This window comes from Hesperophylax consimilis, chromosome 13 (assembly GCF_061612785.1).
Source record: "Hesperophylax consimilis isolate HC1 chromosome 13, BYU_Hcon_1.0, whole genome shotgun sequence".
NCBI classification, from domain to species: domain Eukaryota; kingdom Metazoa; phylum Arthropoda; class Insecta; order Trichoptera; family Limnephilidae; genus Hesperophylax; species Hesperophylax consimilis.
The window spans coordinates 21,842,263-21,866,859 of NC_142848.1; the positions used below are offsets into that span (position 1 = coordinate 21,842,263).

A 24,597-nucleotide genomic window follows, 5' to 3' on the forward strand; every position below is an offset into this window, starting at 1 on the left:
TAACGGCAAGGTGCGGAGGGGAAGCAGACTGGGAGAGGAAGGTTGGGAAATTACTGGCTATGTAGATAAAGTGCTTAAGCCATTAAAAGCAACACTCATATTCTGAATGATTGTTTTCACCAATAATTATTATGAATCTGATCATCTTCATGTGTGACTAATATAATAGAATTAAGTTATTAATAGTTTTTGTGTGTAATTTAGGCGTGTTGAAACAATAAATAAAAAAATTACCAATATGGAAATATGAACATCAATAATGGAGGTACATCATATCGGGGCCATTGACCTCCCTAGCATTGACCTACCCATTCTAAAGATGAAGTGATGTCATCACTATAGAACTTGAATGTTCACATTTCTCACATCTTTAGCATAAGCATACAGCAATGTATCCCACTGTATAGGTATTAATAGAGGATGGAACGCTAAACATTGCTGTCCTGACCTCACAATGATATTAAGATAATATAGAAAAGAGGTTCCCAATCTGAGAAAAGTTATTTTTACTGAAATAGAATATTTATTTGTATAGGTCACAATTTTTTTTACTCATAGAAACCGCATTCATTATTTGTTTTGTGACATAAAACTTCATAACAAGGTTTCATAAAAATAATAGTTTCAGATTTTTTTTTAAATCTCCATATTCTCCGATTAAGGCAAATATTTCCAGGTTACAAAATACAATACAATAATTGAATGGTAAAACAGAAAAAGGGACACGCCTAATGTGCACATTTTATTTTAAAACACTTTGTACCAGTTAGATCAGGCATGCCCAACCTGCGCTACATTGAAGATTTTTTGCGGCCTAAAATGAAGTTTTCAGCTTTCTATGTTTTGGATTTTGGTATACATACAAAAAAAAAATTGTAGTAAATTTATCAGATTTAAATAAAAATATTATAATATTTTGTCAAATTAGAACTTTCTTGTTAATAGACCTCGGACTCTTGATGGGAGTTTTGATATATTGCTTGAAAAATGCCAGGCGCATGGCTGAACTAGGAATTTATATTCACAATCAATTCCTACTGATATATTTTTTCAGCACATTTCTCAGAAGATTGAGTGTAACTGACCCGATTTTAATAAGTGTAGGGTGAGTGCAAAGGATACACATAGGCGCGTGTATTGAGGAGAGCGAGCTCGCCGGTTAAACACGTGCTATTTTTTACTATTTATAACGCGCCAAGGGCAAACAAGTGGAAGAAGAAGTATTTAAATACTTAATACGTTTTATATCATAACAGCGTAATCATAACAAGTAGGGCTTGGACTCTCGATGGGGGTTTTGATTTATTTCAGACATGAATTGGTGATGCGTTTTATATTTTCATAAAATTATTATTCTCGTTTAAACGAGAGTAATAATTATATGAAAATATAAAACGCATCACCAATTCATGTCTGAAATAAATCAAAACCCCCATCGAGAGTCCAAGCCCTACTTGTTATGATTACGCTGGCTCCCACACTCAGCGAAAGTGTGGAGCGGGAAATACAATAGTGAGACGACTAAAGACTTTTGCATTGTTTACTTGTGTCACAGCGCCCTTGAGGTGATTTTTCACAAAAACGGCACTCTACAAATTATCCAATTATTATTATTATTAAAGATGTGAATTAAGAAAAATAAAAGTTTGTATTAAGCGTGTCCCTATTTTCTGTATTTACCAATAGAATTCCTCCTACTACCATGGCAGTAAGCAGAAAATACTTATGAATGGAGGATTCAATAGCGGAGGACTTAACTAGCGGAGGATTGAACCCGCAACTAAACTTAGAAGATCAACTAAACTAAATTTCGAAAAAATAAATTAAGATTTTCTCCCCTTCCTTACTTCCTGAATCTTGTATCAATGCATTTATATTTCATACTGGCTGTACCCCACCACGCATTGCCGTGGCTCAGTCTGTAGAGCAGATAGATACAATAGTGCGTGTTGCTTTTACGTCCCATATATTACAATAGGCACTGTTTTTTTTTTTTTAAAAACATGTTTTTACCTGCCACAGGTGACATCTATACAATATAGGTATATAAAATCACACGCGTATTTGAATACAACGTTGTGTCAAAATTTCAAAGCAATCGGAGATTTAAGATTTTGAACAAACGAACATTTACATTTTTATTTATATAGATAGAGACATAATATTTGGTAGGTTTAATACAGCAAAAAAATATTATTCTTTCATTGTATTAGGGTAAATAAATGTAAGGAATAAATTTGTCACATGCAATGGAGTCAGTTTTTAACTGTACCACTATGTGACACTTGAAAAGTGAAGAGAAATATTTTTGTTTATGAATAAAAATATTTATAAATACAATTTCATGCTAAATGCTAGGTGGGTCACGACAGTTTGTTTGGCCCAAAAAGTGGGTCGCACCACTACACAGTTTGGGAATCCCTGAGAAAGAAAGTTATTATTAATGTTGTCACTAGAGAAGAGTACTTGTACCTAAAAATGCCAGTATTTTAATAACACGCTTACTTTATGTTGGTTTGCTGCAAAAAGTCACCCAGTGGGAAAGTACATTTTCCGTGAAACTGACATTTAAAGACATTTAAGTGACATTTAAAAAAAATCATTTGTATTCTTATAATATATGAAATAATATATTTAAAAAATTATTGTTTGTAAAAATTAACTAAAGTACTGCATAAAGTCAACAATAAGATAGATTGTGACTTTCTGGAGCAAGGTATTATTTATTTCAAATCATGTTGTTTCTGGTAAACGGATAACTCAACGTGAAAAGTGATGACACAAAAACTAGGTTAAATAGGATGTGTAGATTAATTTTTTGTTCTTTGTTTTTAAAGGTGTTGAATTGTCATTGTGTTGAGTTATCATGAAACTGTCGTTTCTATTTAGACGTATGCAGGGAGAATAGAAGCACACACATAGCTATCTTGACACACAAATGTGTAGAAGTATCGTATAAGTTGGTAGGGGGAGAGAGAATAACTTGCTTTCCCGCATTCATACAAATTCTAACAAACTTGCTAACCTAAATAGGGTTTACAGCGAAAACAGCTCCACAAAACATTTACAGACATAATTAATTAAAACAATTTTCATTTATTCAACATCTCTTCCATCCTATAATTATTTAAGTATGTGGCCTACAAAATTATTTCACAGAAGCTCAATTTTATTATTCATTCACGTCTGGATAATTTTTGGATGTGTAATGTGAATTTGTGCAATCAATAATGTTAATGAGAAACAGATTTATGCAATTTCAACTAGTTTTCTGTGATGATTTACATATGCTGTGGGTGCTTTGTACATCCCAACATAAGAAAATCATAATTTAAATAAATTAAACTGATTAGAGATATCTTAAATCTAATGAGAATGATGCTTCCTAAAATAATGTGTATTAATAATACTGCGAAAAAGTATTCATAATGCATTAATGTTCAAAAAAAGGTATTTTTCGAGATAAGTAAATTATGTACAGGGCGATAGTAGATATCTCTCAGAATGGCAGATAGCATACAGAATACTTAATATTATATACTTAGTTGATAATAAAAAAACATATTGTATTACTCCATGATAACAATATATCACAAGGTTTTGTATTATTTATGCAATGAGTAATTATTATTGGTTATAAACAAATAATAAAAATGACCTTTTTTCATTGTCATGGTTATTGTCAAACAGGTTGATATTATTTATAAGGGGGTTTAATGACCTACTTTTAAAGTATGTCACTTCAGATTTAAGAATTTCTCCTACTTTTAGGATGAACCTTCTGCGGTTTCAGACAGGAAGTGAGATGAGGATTCATCAGATTTGGAGCCAACCAAAACAAGCATTACAATAATTGGTTGCTGGTTAAATTTTTCATGGAGGTTAACCGAATGACTGACTTTCTGGGTCATTTGAACAAATCTAGGCTAAGAGGGATGATTTAAACATATAATAATTCGTAATCAAAGCTAATTGCTGATGATTCATTAACTAAATTCACAATAAGGATTCAAATGAGAAGGCATGTAAAAATACGTGCGCAGAATTTAAATATTTTCACATACTTTAATTTGTTAGTCACATCGTTTAAATATTTATAAAAGCCGACGTTTCGAAGAGTGTAACTGTTATAATTATTGACAAACAATACCTTATGCCGCGCAGGACGTTATGGAATTCCGTGATGAGAACTCTTCGGATGGGATCCAAAAAGTACAAATCGAAAACCGTGACTAAATATAGGACCGCGCACCGCCGAACAACTCAAAACATAAAACGTACAAGTAAAAAATAACGTGACTACACCGAAATCAGTAGAATTACATTAATGCAACCGGCAAAATATCGCTAAAAATAGGCGAGTGGCAAATGTCGGAGTACGCAGATCAAGATGCAGTTTTCACTCGACGGTAACATGTAAAATATTGACCCGGAAATGTTTTTAATTCATGAATACACTAAACAATTGGACAAATATTAACACAAAACACATAATTACCTAAAAGTACTGATATTTGTCACACTGCGGGAGTGGCGAACCCAAGTTCTTCCAAAAACTCTATTCTGACTTTTTGTCAATGTTGCCAACACAACATTACCCAATTACCGTTACAGTTTAAATCGAGTACTAGTACCTACATGACAATACTCGGTGTTTGTCTACACTCAGCAGTGCGGCGCAACTCACTATGGGGCATTATTGATCTCTTTTCACCTTTTCCCAATCTGGTTGTTTTTGTAACATTATGTACATATTTATAAGATAATAAATTTGTAACTTTAATAATATTAATGATGTGAAATACGCACAAATACCCACGTAATTACGAGAAAAATACAGCACATTTCGTTAGTTTATTTTATATAAAGAAAAACAAATTCTGGTGAAATAACAATAAATTTTGATTGTTTCTCTTTAAAAACACATTTATCACTGCAAAGGTGATTCTTTTTTATTGAGAATACGTCGTCGTAATTTTGAGTCGCAGTCTATTTCTATGTATGTTTTTATTAATATGTTTGTAAATAATAAAAATCACAACATAGAGAATCGAATCAGCACATTGCTACTCAATCCAAGTCTACTATTAAGGCCAGCCTTATGCGAACGCAATTGGAGCGATCCGCTCCGGGCGCCGAACTGCCAAGGCGCTGATAATACCTAACACCTAACACCTAACAGTCCTAACACATCACCATTTAGATAATTTTTAGTAAAAACGGCGATACCCAGGCATGCAAATCCGAATATTATTGATTGCAGCGATCACCTACCTACCTGGCTTTGACAAGGGGCGCCAAAATTATACTCGCGTCAGGTGCCGTTTGGCTCAGAACCGGCCCTACCTATTGTGCCTCGAAAGAAAGGGTTATCTGACTGGTCGGTGGCCGAGTTGACATCGCGTTTGGGTCCCACCCAGGCGTAGTGTGTTCAATTCCTCGGCTGGCTCAAAGTCCTCCATCACAACACAAGCAACATTTTCAGCTTACTGTGGTGGTAGTAGGAGATTTTCAAATATTGTCAGGTTATTCGTAACCCAGGAATGTTTGTCTTTCTTTAAAAAAAAAATAAGAAAAAAAAAAAATCTCATCAATTCCCCATTGTTGGCAAATAGAAATTTCCTCACTTATTCGAAAAAGAATCACCGTTCCCTCTCACCTTTTAAAAATTGTTTCCCCAGATTGTACTTTCTGCGGTCTAGAAGTGGGAACTTTAGATCACATATTTTTTAGTTGTCCTCTAAACAAAAATGTCCTCTCTTCTATCAAGCCTTATCTAAAATTGCCTCTCCCCCATTCAACATCTCATTTCTTTTAAGTCTGAGCTGGTCTCCATCTTCCCTTTTATTAAGAAATTTGTCCATTTATGTAAGATAATTTTATATAAAAACGCCTTCCGTCTCGCCACGATTTGAAATTATGGTAATGAACGGTAACAGTCAAAAACGTAAAAACAGTGAATAAATCATAATAAAGCATTAAGCAATAAAAAAACATTTGAATTTATTTTGTTTACTCTAATGCGGGGCAATAATTATTGATCACAATATTTTTGGTGAGTCCTCAAAGTCACAGAAGACTTCCATTTTTGGTTTTACACCAAACATTTGTAAAAAAGCCAATCAATAATAATAAAGCATTAAGCTCTAAAAATTGATTACATTTTGATTTTTTTATTACAAAATAAATTATTGATAAGAATATATTTTGTGGGTCCTCAAACTAATTGAGGACTTTCAATTTTGCTTTTACACCAATGGAGAAACTCCTATCAGGTAATTTGCTACTTATAAATAAATTTATAATCATGATAACGTTCCTTCATCAAATTTTATTAAAAAAAACAAATATAAGTAAAAAAAAAACATATAAGAAAGTATTGTTTTTATTTATCTATATTGCCTAGTTGGAAGATGAATTTAGGAAAGGATTTATAATGGGGTGTTTATTTCACATAATAAATAAAAAAAACTTATCAACATTGTAAAATTCCATCTTTATTCAACATAATAAATTTATATTTTTTATACCCACATCTCACAATATTACAATATTCAAAATCTTTTATACTTATTGGTACTCAAAATAGGCTGATTTCTTGTAAAGCTATCACAATCAAATTGGTTAATCCTTTAAAAGAATCTAATACATTATTAAAAAAAGATACACCTAGTAGGTAGGCAGGTTATGTTTCCCTACCTGTATGTTTAAAACATCATGGTCCTTATTCTCATAATTACTTGTACTCCATAAAAATTATTCAATCATAAAATAAATATATTTATTACAAATAATAAGATTGGGAGCTTCAAACTCTATCACATTAATTTGAAGAACGTTGAATCGCCATTTTTACTTTTTTATGGTCAACTCAACCCGTTTCGGTTTTTGATCAATTTAGGGTCAGTTGTCAAGCATAACTAAGGTGGAGGTTTCTAAACGGGACAATGGTAGAGATGTAGAGAACACTTGGAATATGGTTTTGAACTCAAAGTTACCGTGACCATCTCTAAACAATGGATTCACAATATCTACTGAAGAGATAAAATGGTGAAAGTGAGTTGTATGCCTAAAGTAAGATCAATTTTATCAAACTCCTGAGTGAAATTGATCCAATATTTACAAATATCAAAAGTCTTTCTATTTGTTTCTACAGATATGCAAATTTAAATGTCTACCCGGGACCTAAGACTCGAAACATTTTATAGCTTATCTAACTGGCAAAATAAGTTCTCTTTCAAATTGGTATATAGATCATACTTCTAACACTGTTCGTTTTTCTATGACGAGATCTACCTTCTAATGTTTGAGATAATCTTTTGCTCTCAATTTGAAGTCGTGAGTGGCCCGCTTTCCGAAAACAGGACATTTCCGCATCAGGAAAGGGTCCCTTAAAACGCGATGGTCCCGTTCAAAAAGGAATGTATGGTCACGTTAAACATAACTCGTGGTTATATTTATCAGCTGACTGCAACTTGGGTAAGTTTTTAGATTCTCACGGCCAAAAGCATTTTTGTTGTTTGTTTTTGGGGTGTTATGCCGTGTTGCGCTAACTCCTTCTTTAGCCGACGTTTGTCCGAAACGTCGGCTAAAGAAGGAGTTAGCGCAACACGGCATAACACCACAATGACTGCAACTTGATCAAAAGCTAAAACAGATCGAGAATCAGAGTTTAACAGGGGAAATTCAAATGTAAAAAAATCAAAATGGCGCCAATAGTGGTTTGATGATCATCAATTATGACGAGAGTTGTAAATAATCTTAGAAAATGACAGTAAAAAATAAAAATTGCGCAATATAGCTGTTGGAAATCAACTACAAAAGCTCAAATACATATAAACATAGTCAGTGAAGGTACGTAATCACTGGTAGTCTCTTAAACATTTTGCATAACTCTTTATTATTTTCTGACATACATAGTTATAAATTAAATAAATTATCACATTTGAGGGCAAGTGTCAGTAATCCCAGTGCACATGATGTCGTCCCACTCGCGCCATAACAGATTCCTCGGGGGCCACAAATATTGGGTTTCCAAAGTCAACTATGAAATACTCTGGATTATCAATATTCACCATACCGTCACTTTGGTGCTGGAACATTCCTGAAACATGAAATAGTAAATACAGTTTGGGTCGAAATTTGAGTGACCTGGTTAAAATAACAAACTAATAATACATATAATATCTTCATTTAATTTTCACATTTTATCTCCGCTGTAAAATATAATTCATAACAAGAAATTCTGTAATTCAGAACTTTAACAATAATTGATAAATCCTGGATTAACGGCCCTTTATAGGAACAACCTAAACCAATATTTTCTTTTAAATTTATGATTTAATTTATTTAAAATTTAAACTATAATTTCGCCATAAATCGACTAAACGAAAAAACATTTTTCTCTCAACTTATTTGTTCTAATTTATTATTTATATTCGCTAAACACCTTATGATGGACATTTAGCCAGCTGAAATATGAATAATATGTTTTGGAAAACTGGTGACAGCAAGGTTGACCTACATCCAAAGCTCGATGTCAAAAGACTTAAATAAATAAGTTTTTTCGAAATTTCAAGGTTCAGATAGTTTTTATGATAAGAAGTTGAATTGTTTGTAGGGGAGAATAAATATTCTTTTATGGCAAAATATTTTTGAATTGGAAAATTTTTTACTTCTACCGTCATGTCGAATCATCTCCCAAAGTTAGCGCACTTTACCCCGGAAACCGTGTATACTCTTTATAATTTGTTTTTTTGATCAATATTCTTTTAAATTTTTTTTAAGTAGAACAAAAAAGCAGAAAGGTCGTATGTAGTTTACACAATATTTCTTTTTTCAATTTTCAATTTCCATAAATTAAAATAAAGGAAATATTTATCATAAAAATGTATGAAAGAAAACCAACCGGCAGAATATGGATCCACAATATCTACTGAAGAAATAAAACGGTGGAAGTGAGTTGTATGCCTAAAATAAGATCAATTTTATCAAACTCCTAGTGAAATTGATCCAACATTTAGTGTCATGTGTCGCTAGTGTCATGGACCTAAAAACCCTAGATGGAGCAATTCCAGAACAATTTGTAGCCGCGGGTGAGGGGGGAAGGCGTATGAAAAATGCCTAAACCTACTTAAATTTTTATTGACATTTCCCATTCCTTGTCTCATCAAATACCCCAAAAATATCATAAGCCGTTACTTTACCAACACAAAAATAAAATAATAATAGTTCAATATACACACGTTCATATTGACACGGAACTTACCTCTAATAATACCCTTGAAACACTGAAGACGTCCACTAACCCATCATCATTGGGAATTACAATCACGGGAGTACGAGAAATTAGGAATGGAGGTGTAGTCGTGCATCCCAGTACTGATGCCGAGGCCATTAAACTAGCCAATGCACCGACCCTATCCAACGCCGGTCTGAAAGCGGCCGTTGCTTCCCATAAACTTCCTCGGATAGCTATCCACGGCTTACCTCAAATTGTACCCCTCGAAAACATCACCTTGGCTATACATCAACAAACTCATGAAGAAACTGGTCTACAACTAAATGATTTAAAAGATAAGTTGCAGTTCTCACATAAAGTTGGACCTCGCACTGGACGGTGTATCCACGTCTTTCGAGTTCCTCCCTCTGTTCGCCACTCCCTCATTCGCTTCTCCAAACTAGCTATGGACTGGCAGGTACATTCTGTAAGGGACTGGATCGACAATCTTAAATGTGGACATTGCCAACTCTATGGACATACTGCGACAAAGTGTAACGCTGACACGCTAACCTGTTCCCACTGTGGAAAACCTGGACACAATCGTGATACTTGCCCGACGCCCGACAAGCCACCATCATGCGCCACCTGCAAGTTCTTCAGGAAACCGGCCACACACAACACTGGCTCCCCTGATTGTCCAGCCCGCCAAGCCGCTGAGAGACGGGAACTATCTCGTGTAAATTTTTTAGGCTGAACCGGAATAGTCATCCCAGTACATAATACAATTTTTTATTCCTATTATCAAAATATTTGCGGTCTCAATACTAAACTAAATGCCTTCAGATGTTCCGTAAACATAAGTCCTTATGATTTTTTATTTTTCACTGAAACATGGTTATCAAACAATATTGCTTCAACCGAACTTGGACTGCATAATTATAATATTTTTCGCTGTGACCGCTCTTCATCTTCAAACAAGTCTAGAGGTGGCGGGGTCATGATATGTGTTAAAAAAAAATACTCTTGCCACATTCTTGATTCTCGTAATGATGTATCTGAAGAACTATTTGTTTGTGTTCTTCTTGGCTCCAAGAAACTTGTCATTGGTTGTGTCTACATTCCCCCATCCTCTTCAACAGATATCTACAAGTCACATACTGAAGCTGTTGAACGTATTTCCATAAATGCCGATTCATTAATTATTTGCGGTGATTACAATCTACCGAAGGTAATATGGCTTAATGACAATCATGGTGTGAAAACTCCTAGTAATATTTCTCTTCAAGCTTCCATAATAATGAATCTATTTGCGTACTTGAACATGTTCCAACTAAACTCGATCCATAACTGTCAAGGTTACTGTCTTGACCTGATCTTTACTAAAACGCCTAGCGTTTGTGTAAGTGAAGCTCCGGACTCATTACTACCAATAGATAAATATCACCCACCAACTCGATATCAACTTCACTAATCCTTTCAAAAATGTTACCTTAAAATCAACGGTTACATACCACTACAAATTTAACAAAGGTGACTATACTAGCATGAACAGATATCTCGCCCAAACTGACTGGACATTTCTTGAATCGAACATCAATATTAACGATGCTACATTTAAATTCAACGAATGTATAACTCATGCCATAGACTTATTTGTACCTAAAGGAACTTATTCCCATCCTAAGTTTCCCATTTGGTTCAGCATGAAACTAAAGAAGTTGATAATCGAGAAAAAGAAAATACACAAATTATTCAAATGTACGAAACACTTAGCATATTTTCAAAAATTTTCTCAGCTAAGAGAACAATCCAAAATCGAATCTGTTAGGTGCTACAAATCCTACATCGAACTCACCGAGACACAATTAAAGCTTAACCCTAAACAATTCTGGAAATTTGTTAAACAAAAACGTACTGATGATAATGATCTCCCTCCAAGTATGTTCTTTAATGAAAAACATGCTACCAACGGTCTCGACATTGCTAACCTTTTCGCTGAACACTTCTCCTCCGTCTACTCTGATACCTCGTGCACTATCCCTCCACTCAACTATACTAATACTATTGATTTAAATAATTGCCAAATCACACTCATAGATGTCTTTAACTCCTTAAAAAATCTCCCCAGAAAAACAAGCACTGGTCCTGATGATATTCCAGAAATATTACTGAAGGAATGTAAATTTACTATATCTAAGCCAATTTGTTTGTTATACAACTTGTCAATATCATCTGCCACTTTTCCGGACTCCTGGAAAGTTTCTTATATCAGACCTATTTTCAAATCCGGCAATAAGTCGAACGTAGAAAACTATAGACCCATATCGATATTATCCCATATTCCTAAAATATTTGAGTCAATAATCACGAAAAAAATCACACCTATCTTTAAAAACGTACTGATCGAGGAACAGCATGGATTTAGATCTGTTAAATCTACTACTACTAACTTACTATCCTTTACCAATTCCATCGTCAATGGCCTAGAAGATAACCCACAAATAGATGTTCTATATACCGACTTCTCTAAAGCTTTTGACAAAGTAAACCACTCAATCCTTATGGCCAAACTATATGCTATCGGTATTAGAAACCCCTTGCTATCCTTCTTTAATTCTTACTTAAGCAATAGAAAACAACGAGTTAAATTAAACAACCTTGTGTCTACTATTATTGAAGTAACGTCCGGCGTACCTCAAGGAGCACATCTAGCGCCGCTTCTTTTTAACTTATTTATAAACGACATTATAAGTATTTTCTCTCATACAAGCTTTTGGCTTTTTGCGGACGACAATAAGATTCTAAAAATAATAAAAAATCACGATGACTGCCTTCTTTTCCAATCGGATATCGACTCTTTCTATGATTGGTGTAAAATTAATTGTTTAAAACTAAATGTCGATAAATGCAAAATTATGTCCTTCTATAGATCAAAAAAACCGATTGTCTTCGAATACAAACTTAATAATATTTGCTTAGCAACTGTTACATCTATTAAAGACCTTGGTGTCTCTCTTGATAGCAAGCATTCTTTTCAGGATCACATAACTGCAATCGTTAATAAATCCCTCAAACTACTTGGTTTCATCACTAGAATCACTTCGGACTTCAAAAACGTAAATACCCTTAGAACTCTTTACTGCTCTTTGGTTCGCCCCCATCTTGAATATGCTTGTGTAATCTGGTCTCCTTTTTATGCTGTCCACATTCGACGCATTGAATCTGTTCAACATCGGTTCTTAAGAGGGATTGCTAGGAGGCTAGGATTAGAAAAAGGCAAATACTCATATGATGAAATTGAACTAACTCTAAACCTCTCTCCTTTGGAAGTCCGTCGGGAAAGAAATGACCTCATTTGCTTCTTCAAAATTATAAATGGTATTATTGATTCACCTACTCTACTGCAACTCATTCCCTTCAATATCCCCTCGCACAGACTCAGAAATAATGAACTGCTCTTCCTCAACCATCATTCGACAAATTTTGGATATTATTCACCATTGTCCAGAATGTGTAGACTGGTCAACTCAATTTATTTATTGTTATTAAGTTTAATTTGTAGAACTCCATTTTAATTTTTATTTTTTATATATTCAATAATATTGTTATTGGGTTTATAAAAACAGTTTATTTTTAAACAAGTTCTGCTGTGTAATTATTATTACGCGTGACAGCTGTTTCGCCCTCTGAAGGCATTATCAAACTGTGGGTAGCCCACTTACAGACGATACATTTATATTATTTCTAGGTAGGTATTTTAATTTCAATTACTGATTTCTTAATTGATTTTTGAGTAAAATATTAGAAATTATTAATGGTTATTACCCCAGCAAAGTTTCCCCAATTAGTGTAATGTTTAAATTTGACTGAATGTCTTAATGTTAGTTATTCCCAAACGATGACTCATAGGGTTATTTTAATAGCATAATTAAGTACTTCATAGTGTACTCATATTTGCCCTAGGTTTGAAGATATCTAGTAGGGGTGAACGAATTATATTTGTTTGTTCATTAATTAGAATAGCTTTCGGATTATTAGAGTTTTTGTTAATTTCTAACTGTTCTAAAAGATTCAGTTTACGGCCTTTATTTTGAACGTGTAACGGAGTTGGTTTATTATTATCATTAAGTGAGTGATTTTCATCTAGGAGATGTTTGGCAAATTGAGATTGCATTTTATTATTATTTTTAAAAGATCTAATATGTTCTTTGAACCTAGTGTTAAAGGACCGGCCCGTTTGTCCAACATAAACAGCGTTGCATTCGTCACACTGGAGTTTATAAATGCCACTATTTTGTAATTTGAGTACCTTACTTTTTGAGTTTTTAAGAGATGATCCTAAGTTATTATTTGTGCGGAAGGCAATATCTAAGCCACACTTTTTGAGGACTTTGGCAATTTTATTAGATGTCTGTCCGATGAATTCTAAACACCCGAATTTATTATTCGTCTTATTATTAGTCGCTGGGTAAATTAATTTAAGGTTATTTTTGTGTTTGTTATTATTAATTATTTTTTCAATGTCTCTACCCTTGAAGCCATTATTTTTAGCAATAGTTAGGATTGTATTTTTTTCCTTCTCGTATGCTTTCTTGTCGAGTGGGATGTTATTAAGCCTATGTACCATTGAGTGGTAGGCAGATAATTTATGTGACCATGGGTGTAAAGATTTATAATTAATGGTCGTATCTGTAAACGTAGGCTTACGGAAAATTTCAAACGTATGTTTATTATTTTCTCTACCGATTGTTAGGTCTAAAAAATTGATTTTATTATTACACTCTCTTTCAACCGTAAAGCAGATTTTACGGTTGATGGAGTTAGCAAATGTGACAAAAAGATCTAATTGTCTGTTGGTACCTTTCCAACAGACCAAAATGTCGTCAACATAACGAACATAGTAAATGATGTGTTTGTTAAAGATTGAATTTAAAATTTGTTTTTCAATGTAATCCATAAATATTTCTGCAAGAAGTGGACTGAGGGGCGATCCCATTGGTAATCCGTCGTTTTGTTGATAGAATTTATCGTTAAACTCGAAGTAGTTAGTTTCCACACAAATTTTAAATAGATCGAATAATTCTTTTTTTTTTTTTTTAGTAACTGGGTTTATATTAGATTCGTCTAAAATATCTTCAATGATTTTAAGGCATTCTTGAATAGGGATATTGCTAAAGAGACTGACCACGTCTAAAGATATGAACTGGCAATTGTGCGTTAGATTTATGTTTTTTATTTTGTTTACAAGTTCGAGAGAATTTTTAACGCTATGTTTTGGGTAGAATTTAGTATGTTGTTTGAAAAGAAAGTTAAGTTTTTTGGCGAGTATTGTCGTTGGGGCGTTTATAAAAGAAACAACGGGACGTATGGGGATATTATCCTTGTGAATTTTAGGTTGTCCGTATAATGCAGGAGCCCTTGGATTCATCACCATTGCACTTTTTCTAGCGTATTTATTTGGGAATATTGATTGGCAATTATTTATTAGGTTGCGCACGTTTATTGAAATTTTGTCCGTTGGGTCCTTTTTTAAGATTTCGAAGTCTTCTGGCTTTAGGAATGCTTCTACTTTATTTAAGTAATCAATTTTGTTTAATATAACGACGGAATTCCCCTTATCACAATTACTAAAGCGGATAAGGGGAATTCCGTCGTTATATTAAACAAAATTGATTACTTAAATAAAGTAGAAGCATTCCTAAAGCCAGAAGACTTCGAAATCTTAAAAAAGGACCCAACGGACAAAATTTCAATAAACGTGCGCAACCTAATAAATAATTGCCAATCAATATTCCCAAATAAATACGCTAGAAAAAGTGCAATGGTGATGAATCCAAGGGCTCCTGCATTATACGGACAACCTAAAATTCACAAGGATAATATCCCCATACGTCCCGTTGTTTCTTTTATAAACGCCCCAACGACAATACTCGCCAAAAAACTTAACTTTCTTTTCAAACAACATACTAAATTCTACCCAAAACATAGCGTTAAAAATTCTCTCGAACTTGTAAACAAAATAAAAAACATAAATCTACCGCACAATTGCCAGTTCATATCTTTAGACGTGGTCAGTCTCTTTAGCAATATCCCTATTCAAGAATGCCTTAAAATCATTGAAGATATTTTAGACGAATCTAATATAAACCCAGTTACTAAAAAAGAATTATTCGATCTATTTAAAATTTGTGTGGAAACTAACTACTTCGAGTTTAACGATAAATTCTATCAACAAAACGACGGATTACCAATGGGATCGCCCCTCAGTCCACTTCTTGCAGAAATATTTATGGATTACATTGAAAAACAAATTTTAAATTCAATCTTTAACAAACACATCATTTACTATGTTCGTTATGTTGACGACATTTTGGTCTGTTGGAAAGGTACCAACAGACAATTAGATCTTTTTGTCACATTTGCTAACTCCATCAACCGTAAAATCTGCTTTACGGTTGAAAGAGAGTGTAATAATAAAATCAATTTTTTAGACCTAACAATCGGTAGAGAAAATAATAAACATACGTTTGAAATTTTCCGTAAGCCTACGTTTACAGATACGACCATTAATTATAAATCTTTACACCCATGGTCACATAAATTATCTGCCTACCACTCAATGGTACATAGGCTTAATAACATCCCACTCGACAAGAAAGCATACGAGAAGGAAAAAAATACAATCCTAACTATTGCTAAAAATAATGGCTTCAAGGGTAGAGACATTGAAAAAATAATTAATAATAACAAACACAAAAATAACCTTAAATTAATTTACCCAGCGACTAATAATAAGACGAATAATAAATTCGGGTGTTTAGAATTCATCGGACAGACATCTAATAAAATTGCCAAAGTCCTCAAAAAGTGTGGCTTAGATATTGCCTTCCGCACAAATAATAACTTAGGATCATCTCTTAAAAACTCAAAAAGTAAGGTACTCAAATTACAAAATAGTGGCATTTATAAACTCCAGTGTGACGAATGCAACGCTGTTTATGTTGGACAAACGGGCCGGTCCTTTAACACTAGGTTCAAAGAACATATTAGATCTTTTAAAAATAATAATAAAATGCAATCTCAATTTGCCAAACATCTCCTAGATGAAAATCACTCACTTAATGATAATAATAAACCAACTCCGTTACACGTTCAAAATAAAGGCCGTAAACTGAATCTTTTAGAACAGTTAGAAATTAACAAAAACTCTAATAATCCGAAAGCTATTCTAATTAATGAACAAACAAATATAATTCGTTCACCCCTACTAGATATCTTCAAACCTAGGGCAAATATGAGTACACTATGAAGTACTTAATTATGCTATTAAAATAACCCTATGAGTCATCGTTTGGGAATAACTAACATTAAGACATTCAGTCAAATTTAAACATTACACTAATTGGGGAAACTTTGCTGGGGTAATAACCATTAATAATTTCTAATATTTTACTCAAAAATCAATTAAGAAATCAGTAATTGAAATTAAAATACCTACCTAGAAATAATATAAATGTATCGTCTGTAAGTGGGCTACCCACAGTTTGATAATGCCTTCAGAGGGCGAAACAGCTGTCACGCGTAATAATAATTACACAGCAGAACTTGTTTAAAAATAAACTGTTTTTATAAACCCAATAACAATATTATTGAATATATAAAAAATAAAAATTAAATGGTCAACTCAAGTCAAAACCTTAACTTCTTTGGAATAAGTCTGAATGATTTTTGCCGGTCGCTAAACAAGTGACGGAATATTATAAGTGTCCCGTGGTCCTGACCCACGGCGTAGTCTTGACTTGATTCGACTTGTCACTTTATTTTCTTATATTATATCTGCCTTATGTCTTTGCTTTCATGTACCTTTGTCTAATCCTTTTTTTTTCATTTTATTGTTTTCGTGTTATTATTTTGTAATTTGGACGATGTCCGTTAATAAATAAATAAAATAAAATAAAATATGCACCACTTTGCTTACATATTTAACAAAAGTTAGTCATGCAAGATTGGCTTCAATGCCATTCATACAAAATCGCACTAATGCTCTGTCCAGGGCTTTTTAGATCCATGGCTAGTATAGCATACTGCCATCAGAATGCATGGGGAATGTCAGAAGTTGGAGGCAGGGGGCGATGCCATACCTACCGAAATTTCGGTATATGTACCAATTTCGGCCAAAATCTACCGATAGTTGTGGAAAATCTACCGAAATTTGTGATAAATCTACCGTAATTTGTGAAAATCAATCGAAATTTTCTAAAAATGTACCTAAATTTTCTAAAATCTATAGAAATTTTTGAAAATCTACAGAATGCAGTTAATATTCATAAAAAATTCATCAAAGTTTCTAATCGAAAATTCTCCAGCCATCCTACCCCCTCACGGTTTTGAAAATATGTGGGAAATTATTTTTCTCCGAATTTTTCACTCAAATATACCGATTTTCATTTTTGCAGTATGGCGCCACTGGTTCTAGGTTATTATTATGGTTATTATGTTCCACGCACACTAATGTATGCACGTAAAATGTCTTGAAGTAAGTACCTACCAGATAAATTCAATGTTGAGATGATGTCATCTAGATGCGCTTGGTCCAGGGTGACTCGTATTCTAATAGGGTTATCACGTTTGTCCATACTTCTTCTATTCCTCATCCTCATCCTTAATGCAGAGGTTTTGTTGTTTCGAGGGAGCAACGGAAGAGTGAACTCAGATTCTGACAAGGGAGTATTATCTTCACCAAATTCCTACAATAAAACAATCATGTAAATGATATAAAATAATTACAGCATAAATACACAGATGGAGAAATAGAAATATTATTCCTTGGAAGATTCATTTAGCAATGTTAGTTCATTTCATATTAGGTAAATCTTTTCAATTAAATTATGGCCAATATCTTATTTCTTTTTTGTTATTGTCTATTGAAAATACTGTCAATAAAAACAAAATTATTGTTGAATAAGAAATTAAGGAAGTAAAGAAATTAATTTGAATGCCGAAAACTATATACATATTACAGTTGGACACGATAAAATTTGCAGTTGTTTAACCCTAGATGTTTTGTGGTTAAAAAGTGGTTTTAAAATATTTTTTTCATTCAACAGTTTCTCCTCTGCAGCCTCTAAAGTTAACCGTGTCAAGCTGTATGCTTGACACGGTTAATTATTTATTATAATAAAATGAAGAAGAATAAATAGATAACAAATTATGGTAAAGTTCTCTTTTCATTGATAATTGATGAAAATCCGACTTTGTTTAATATCTCAAGTGCCAAAAATTGGACGTTTATGTATTATTACGTTGAATTTTCTGTTTATGGGACTTTTACCCTCAGCACATTACAGAGGTATAAGGTCACGGGAGCTCGGAAATTCAAAGGCAAAAGACTTCCTTGAAACGTCTTCAGTTTTGGCACTATCCTTGTTTAATTAAAAAATTTCTTACCAAACACTTCCCACTGATGCAATAGGCAGATTTGGTTTTACTGCACGACGTTCCGAAGGGAAACCATCCCTCCTGGCCGTTAACTAAGTAGAATCGGCGAGTCACAGCCTCGTCTTGGCAAGCTATACGACACGGCCTGTCAGGATCTTCTGTACATTGTCAATAAAACACAACAAATTATAAACAAAAAACTGAACAAATGAAATTTTATTACTGAAACAATAATAAATTTCAAACGCGATGGATGTGGATTAATAATTGCATAATAATTTATAAGTAAGTCTTACCAACTGCAGGTGATATTTGCATTCCAACTCCGGATAATCTTCTCACTCTCTCTTTGTATTTTGTGCACACAAACGTGGCATGCTCGTGCGGAGTTTTCAGATGTCCACATCCCTGTAAACAAATAAATAAAGCATTAATTAAAATATCCTGATAACATAGTCATATCAAACGGCTCTAATATTTTATATAGACTGTTAAAAATCACTTTGAGTATCCTAAAATAAAGTAAATTAAATGAAATTGGTGATTAAATGAGATATATTGATTTGTTACTGAATCAGAAATAAATCAATATAAATCAAATAAATTTCAATTGTAAACTCAGTGAATAAGAGGATTCCTAGAAGTACCTTTTCACATGTACAAAGAAAATAATTGTTTAAAAAAAAAACTGTAAAAAACGAGGATCGAACGTTCCTCCGCAGGGACTGAATTCAACCGCACTAATAACTGTATCTTGGAATGGGAATGAACCTTGCAATGGAATCTACATTGCTTAGACAAAATGATTTTTCTGATACATATATCCAATAATACATACACATATGTAATACATTTTACACTGCTAAGAAGGTAAGAAATGTTAAAAAAGTGCTGTGTTCTCACAATCTCATCTGGTTTACACAGTTGTATGCTGTTCTTCGGAGCTGTACCCTTCTGTTTGACCAGTCGGATCCCGGACCCTGGGGAGACGCAGTGGTAGTGACAGCCGCTTGCCTGCAGCCACTGCGGTCCGCTGGACCTCCTCCAGGGCCCGCTGCTGACGGAGGTCGAGGAGGATGCTGATGACGACTCCTCGATGTCCCGGGCACACTGGCCAAGACTGCTCGAAAATTCTGGCTCTTCGGAATTGGAACATCTGAACTCCTAGAAGAAGAATAATTATCAATATTAAGTTTTTATTCCAGTTTGGTTGCCGAAGTTACCTGCCATGAAAATATTAAGGGTATGCTTAAAAGATTTCATAATCTGCTCTTTCATAGATGGCGTTAATTTTATTATTTTAGGAAAAAAACACTTTTTGCATGATAAGCTTTAAAATATTACGATGAATTGTTTGTTTGCGCATGTACATACAGATATGCATATGAATAAATAGTTTTGTCTGTATAAAAACTCAATTCTCTCAAGAAAGGCATATTTATACAATATTGTATCGGTGATGCAATCCAAATAATTAAATTAGCGCCATCTATGAACGTATTATAATGCATGTTACGTTTACCCAAAGAAATATATGTATCCAAAACCGTAAAAAAATCAGATAATATTATACATTCAAATCTAAACACCATTTCAAGACAGTAATTTAACAACTTTCATCTAATATGATGAAGAACATGCAGGGCCGGCCCTATGCAGGCACAATTGGAGTAGTCCACACCATGCGCCGTATTACCAAGCCGCTATGGCGCTGATAATGCCTAACAGTCCTAACACATAACGACTGAGCCTTTTTCATATAAACAGTTCTACACAAAAAAATTAAATAATCATCCGAATATTATTGAAAACAGTTATCACCTTCCTAGGAGTCTACTGGTTTTGACAATGGGCGCTAAAAGTTTACTCGTGCCAGGCGCTGTTTGGCTCAGGGCCGGCCCTGAGAACATGAATATTCTTAGGTTTATTAATTTACAAATATCTATTAATTATAACCTGTTTCAATATTATGTACCTACTAGCAAACAAAGCATCAAATATTTGTAATACACAATACCATTACAAAACAGAGTTCATTAAACAACCGTATCTCATAATTTTGTTATTTATTTTTTGTCGTTACCGCCTTTATTGTTGTATTTATTTTTATTTCATCTCGGTTTTTTTTTCAATTTATTAGACGTGTATCCGGTGTTGATCGGGGGTTTGGGGTAAAGTTTTGAGGTTATGAGACTTTTTTCAAGTTATAAAATTCCGTAGTACATTATTTTGATATATCTCATAGGTTTTAGCCAGCGTTATCAATGTAAGCGCCCGAAAATATATTTTTTTCGACTTGATTACAAAACATCTACTTTTCTTTACTTTCTATAACTAAAATATGTATGTATTAAATATATATATAAATCTTTCAGAAGATATTCTCTAAATGATAGTGATAACCCTATTAAAATCCGTTGCGTAGTTTAGAGGAACTAAGTGCACAAATAGACAGATGCGGATAGTTACTTCGTTTTATAATAATAATAATAAATAAATTCTTTATTCCAGGATGTGGGGAGGTTAGTGCAATCCCACACATCCCATAGAGGATATAAGTACAGATAGTATTTACATATAGTAAAATAAATAAAAAGGGATTAAAAATTAAAAATTAAATTAAAGATGAAATTAAACCAGAGAGACACGGGAATCCATCGGATCTAAGATTGTGGGAGCAAGTATCTTTCTCCAATGGTCTTCAATGCTCGATCCTGAAGTCAGACGGGATTCTATGATTAGAATGTTTCTGGAATGGTTTATCCTTCCCCTCAGTCCTGCAATCCTTGTTCTTAACAGAGCTGCAAATCCTGGAACTCGCCCTTCTGTAAACATAGAGGAGGCACTGCAGTGCCTGGGGAGTCCGAACATCAATCGGTAAGCGTTGTTATATTGCACCCGAAGCCTTTCCATTGTTCTTTTCTTGAAATTAGCCCAAAGCTCGCATGTGTACAGGGTGGTGCAAAATGCTATGAAGAGCGTCCTTTTCACTCGTGGACTACAGAGCCCAAATCTTCTACTGAGCATGTTACATTTTATACTCAGTACACGCCTCTGCCTGTCAATATCTTCATCATCCGTTAACTTGTTGTTGATGACATGTCCTAGATATTTTGTGGTTTCTACTGTTTTCAGAATCTCACCATTCAAAAAGACAGGGGGAATGTTTTTTGGGCCTTCCCCGTGTTTTATGACCAACAGTGCTGTTTTTTTCGCATTATAGATCATGTTTCGTGAGCAAATTCTTCACAGATTTTCAGGAGAATTCTCAATCCCCGTATTGACGGTGCCATCAGAACCATATCATCTGCGTAGCTCATATTATTAGCACATAGACCTCCAATGTGGCAGCCCACCCCAGCATTGTTTAATCTGTGGGTTAATTCGTCCATGTATAGGTTAAACAGTACTGGGGACATACATCCTCCCTGTCTGACCCCGCTTTTCAAGAAATAGGGTTCTGAGAATCCGTCTTTCCACTTTACAAGGTTTTCTTGCTGACGGTGCCATGATTCGAGAATTTTTACCACTTTCCATGGTATCCCTCTTTCCTTTAGTTTTTTCCATAATAAGGGGTGGGAAACTCTGTCGAATGCCTTAATAAGGTCCAGAAAGCATGCGTAAGTTGTTGTTTTCTTCTTCCTGTAGTATTCTAACGTTCTTTTTACGCAAAATATAGCTGAGTCAGTAGAGCATTCTCTCTTGAAACCCATCTGATTATCTTTCGTTGTCATATGGTATCCGACTTGATCTAAGAGAACTCGTTCAAATATTCTAGCGATGGCCGTGGCGATGGATATCGGTCTGTAGTTTTCCTGTAAAGTTATGTCTGCCAGTTTGGATTTTATTATCGGTATAATAATTGTCTTCGTCATGTCTTTGGGTAGATAGCCACTCTTTATGATGTCGGTGAACAGTGTTGCCAGAAGTCCCATAATCGTTGACCCTGCATGTTTGACGTGTTCGGTGCTTAAACCATCATGCCCTGCAGACGTTCCAGATTTCATGTTACTAATGGCCGATTTTATCATGTTAGTTGTGATGGTGAGATCGATATCATCATAAGCAGTTAAATGTGATTCACTTGAGTCGATAGTCGGTGTAGTAGTTGCAAAATGTTCTTTAAAAATGTTTGCAATTACTTCTGGGTTCGTCTCTCCGTGTATGTTGCACGAGATTTTACAACGCATGTTTAACAGTTTATTTGAATTGTTCCAAAATTTTTTGAAGTCACGATTGTCTAGATCCCCTGCTATTTTGTCCATCTGGAGTTGAGTCGAGTTATTTTGGCATTGTTTTAGTGCTGTTTTAAAGGCAGCACGCTTTGCCCTTCTATCCTCTGCGACAGGACCCTCGCCTGGTCTCCCGTTAGTTATCCAAGTGAGCATCGCTTGTCTGGATTCATCGTATTTATCCGCTACAAATTCATTCCACCCACATACTTGCTTATGTTTTTGGATAGTACGCTTAGTAAACACAGAAATGGCACTGCTACGCAGAGCATTTACTATACTGCCGTATAGGTATTTATACTATTTACAGATATTGTCTTTTTATAAAATTGAAAAATTGGGGCCTCAACACGGACAAAATACCCTGTGAGGCCCACAAAATCACAATGTTTGAAAATACATACCAAATATTACAGTATCAATAAAAGAATAATAAAACAAAAATTTGCTCCAAAGTAATGTTTAAACTTTCAATTTAAAGTTAACCAATCTCCTCTAAAAAAAGTTGAGTATAAAAAATAGTAAATCTTACAGAACAGAGGCCACTGATACAGTGCATAGGTTTATTCCCCTTCTTAGTGAGGCATGTGGTCCCATCAGGGAAGGTCCATCCCCTGCTCTTAATTCCACCTCCGCGGGTGTGACACCACACTGAACAGCCATCGGCAGCTAGAAAAAAAAAATTGTGCACATAATGTAGATAGCCCTTTATAAAAGGAGTGAAATCATAATGATTATGTAGGTACCTGAATAAATCGTCCTTAGTAGGGATGAAATTCATTATAATATCATTGCCTATTTACATATTAATTTTTGTTTTTGAGAATGAAGCATTTACAATATTAAATGAGAGTATACTTTTCTGATGTGTATAAATATATCCAATGTTTATTTGAGGTTTAAGGAAAAGGAAACTGATACTGTGCGCATTAGGGCACGTTCGCACTTCATCTATCCTATGATCTGTTTCATAGGATAGATGAAATAAATTAGTAATTTATGAAATAAATCAGTGAGAACAGATTTTCTATGCTATAGAATTCCCAATAGAAATATTGGGTATAATATTCAATATTGAATCAATTTCAACTTTCGTTCTAGTCTAAATACAATCGACCATAGAACAGATCAAGTTTGAATAAAATAGAATAGAGCTTGAGTGTAAATGCGCAACAATTTATTCCTTTCTATTTTCAAATGTTGCATTCTATGACATAGAATATATCAGGTACCAACTTTACATTGCTGTAAGTGTCTATTTTATATGAAATTGTTTTGATGGAACCTTTTGGTTTCGAGCTCAAAACAGAATTTATTTTAGAAACCTACCGTATAAATAAATTCAATCAATCTGATACAATGCTCCAGTGGTTAAGTTATATGTAAGCTTTTATTACTTACCATCGGAATTGAGCCTTTGGAATCCTGTTCCTATCAAATCTGCATCAACTTCTCTTGCTCTTAGACAAATCTGATCAGAAAATTCACTTATCGTCATGCGGGGCACATTTAAACACTGGAAAACAAACAATCAAATTAACCAATTAAACACACATTTCAATAAATGAAGTATTAATAAAGTGTTGAAAATGAAATAGATTATTAATTTATTGGTACCTCAGAGGCAATGCACGTCCGGTATTTTTTTGAAAAGCCGTCACAATAGACTCCTCCATGTTCTGGCCTAAAATTAAAAAAAAGATT

The 24,597-nt window shown here is 34.0% G+C and overlaps 2 protein-coding genes across 3 annotated transcripts in view; both read right to left on the reverse strand.

Moving 5' to 3' along the window:
• Positions 1-4,622, reverse strand: part of Eb1 (microtubule-associated protein RP/EB family member 1) — a 28,837-nt gene extending 24,215 nt beyond the window's left edge. Inside the window, exon 1 of one of the 2 annotated variants that reach the window (XM_089638866.1) lies at positions 4,499-4,622. The gene's annotated coding sequence lies outside the window, so the exon portion shown is untranslated. Of the gene's footprint in view, positions 1-4,150; positions 4,341-4,498 lie in introns of those variants that run through there. The other variant, XM_089638867.1, reaches the window with a different exon arrangement.
• A 1,877-nt stretch (positions 4,623-6,499) lies between these two features.
• The window catches only part of LOC149418599 (A disintegrin and metalloproteinase with thrombospondin motifs adt-1-like), a 135,282-nt gene continuing 117,184 nt past the window's right edge, over positions 6,500-24,597 (reverse strand). Inside the window, exons 10-17 of the mRNA XM_089638868.1 lie at positions 24,511-24,577; positions 24,295-24,409; positions 23,426-23,562; positions 19,565-19,825; positions 18,958-19,069; positions 18,671-18,819; positions 17,772-17,970; positions 6,500-8,104 (exon numbers count right to left, since the gene is read on the reverse strand). Coding sequence (XP_089494994.1) covers positions 7,959-8,104; positions 17,772-17,970; positions 18,671-18,819; positions 18,958-19,069; positions 19,565-19,825; positions 23,426-23,562; positions 24,295-24,409; positions 24,511-24,577 — 1,186 coding nt within the window. The 3' untranslated portion in view covers positions 6,500-7,958. The remainder of the gene's footprint in view (positions 8,105-17,771; positions 17,971-18,670; positions 18,820-18,957; positions 19,070-19,564; positions 19,826-23,425; positions 23,563-24,294; positions 24,410-24,510; positions 24,578-24,597) is intronic.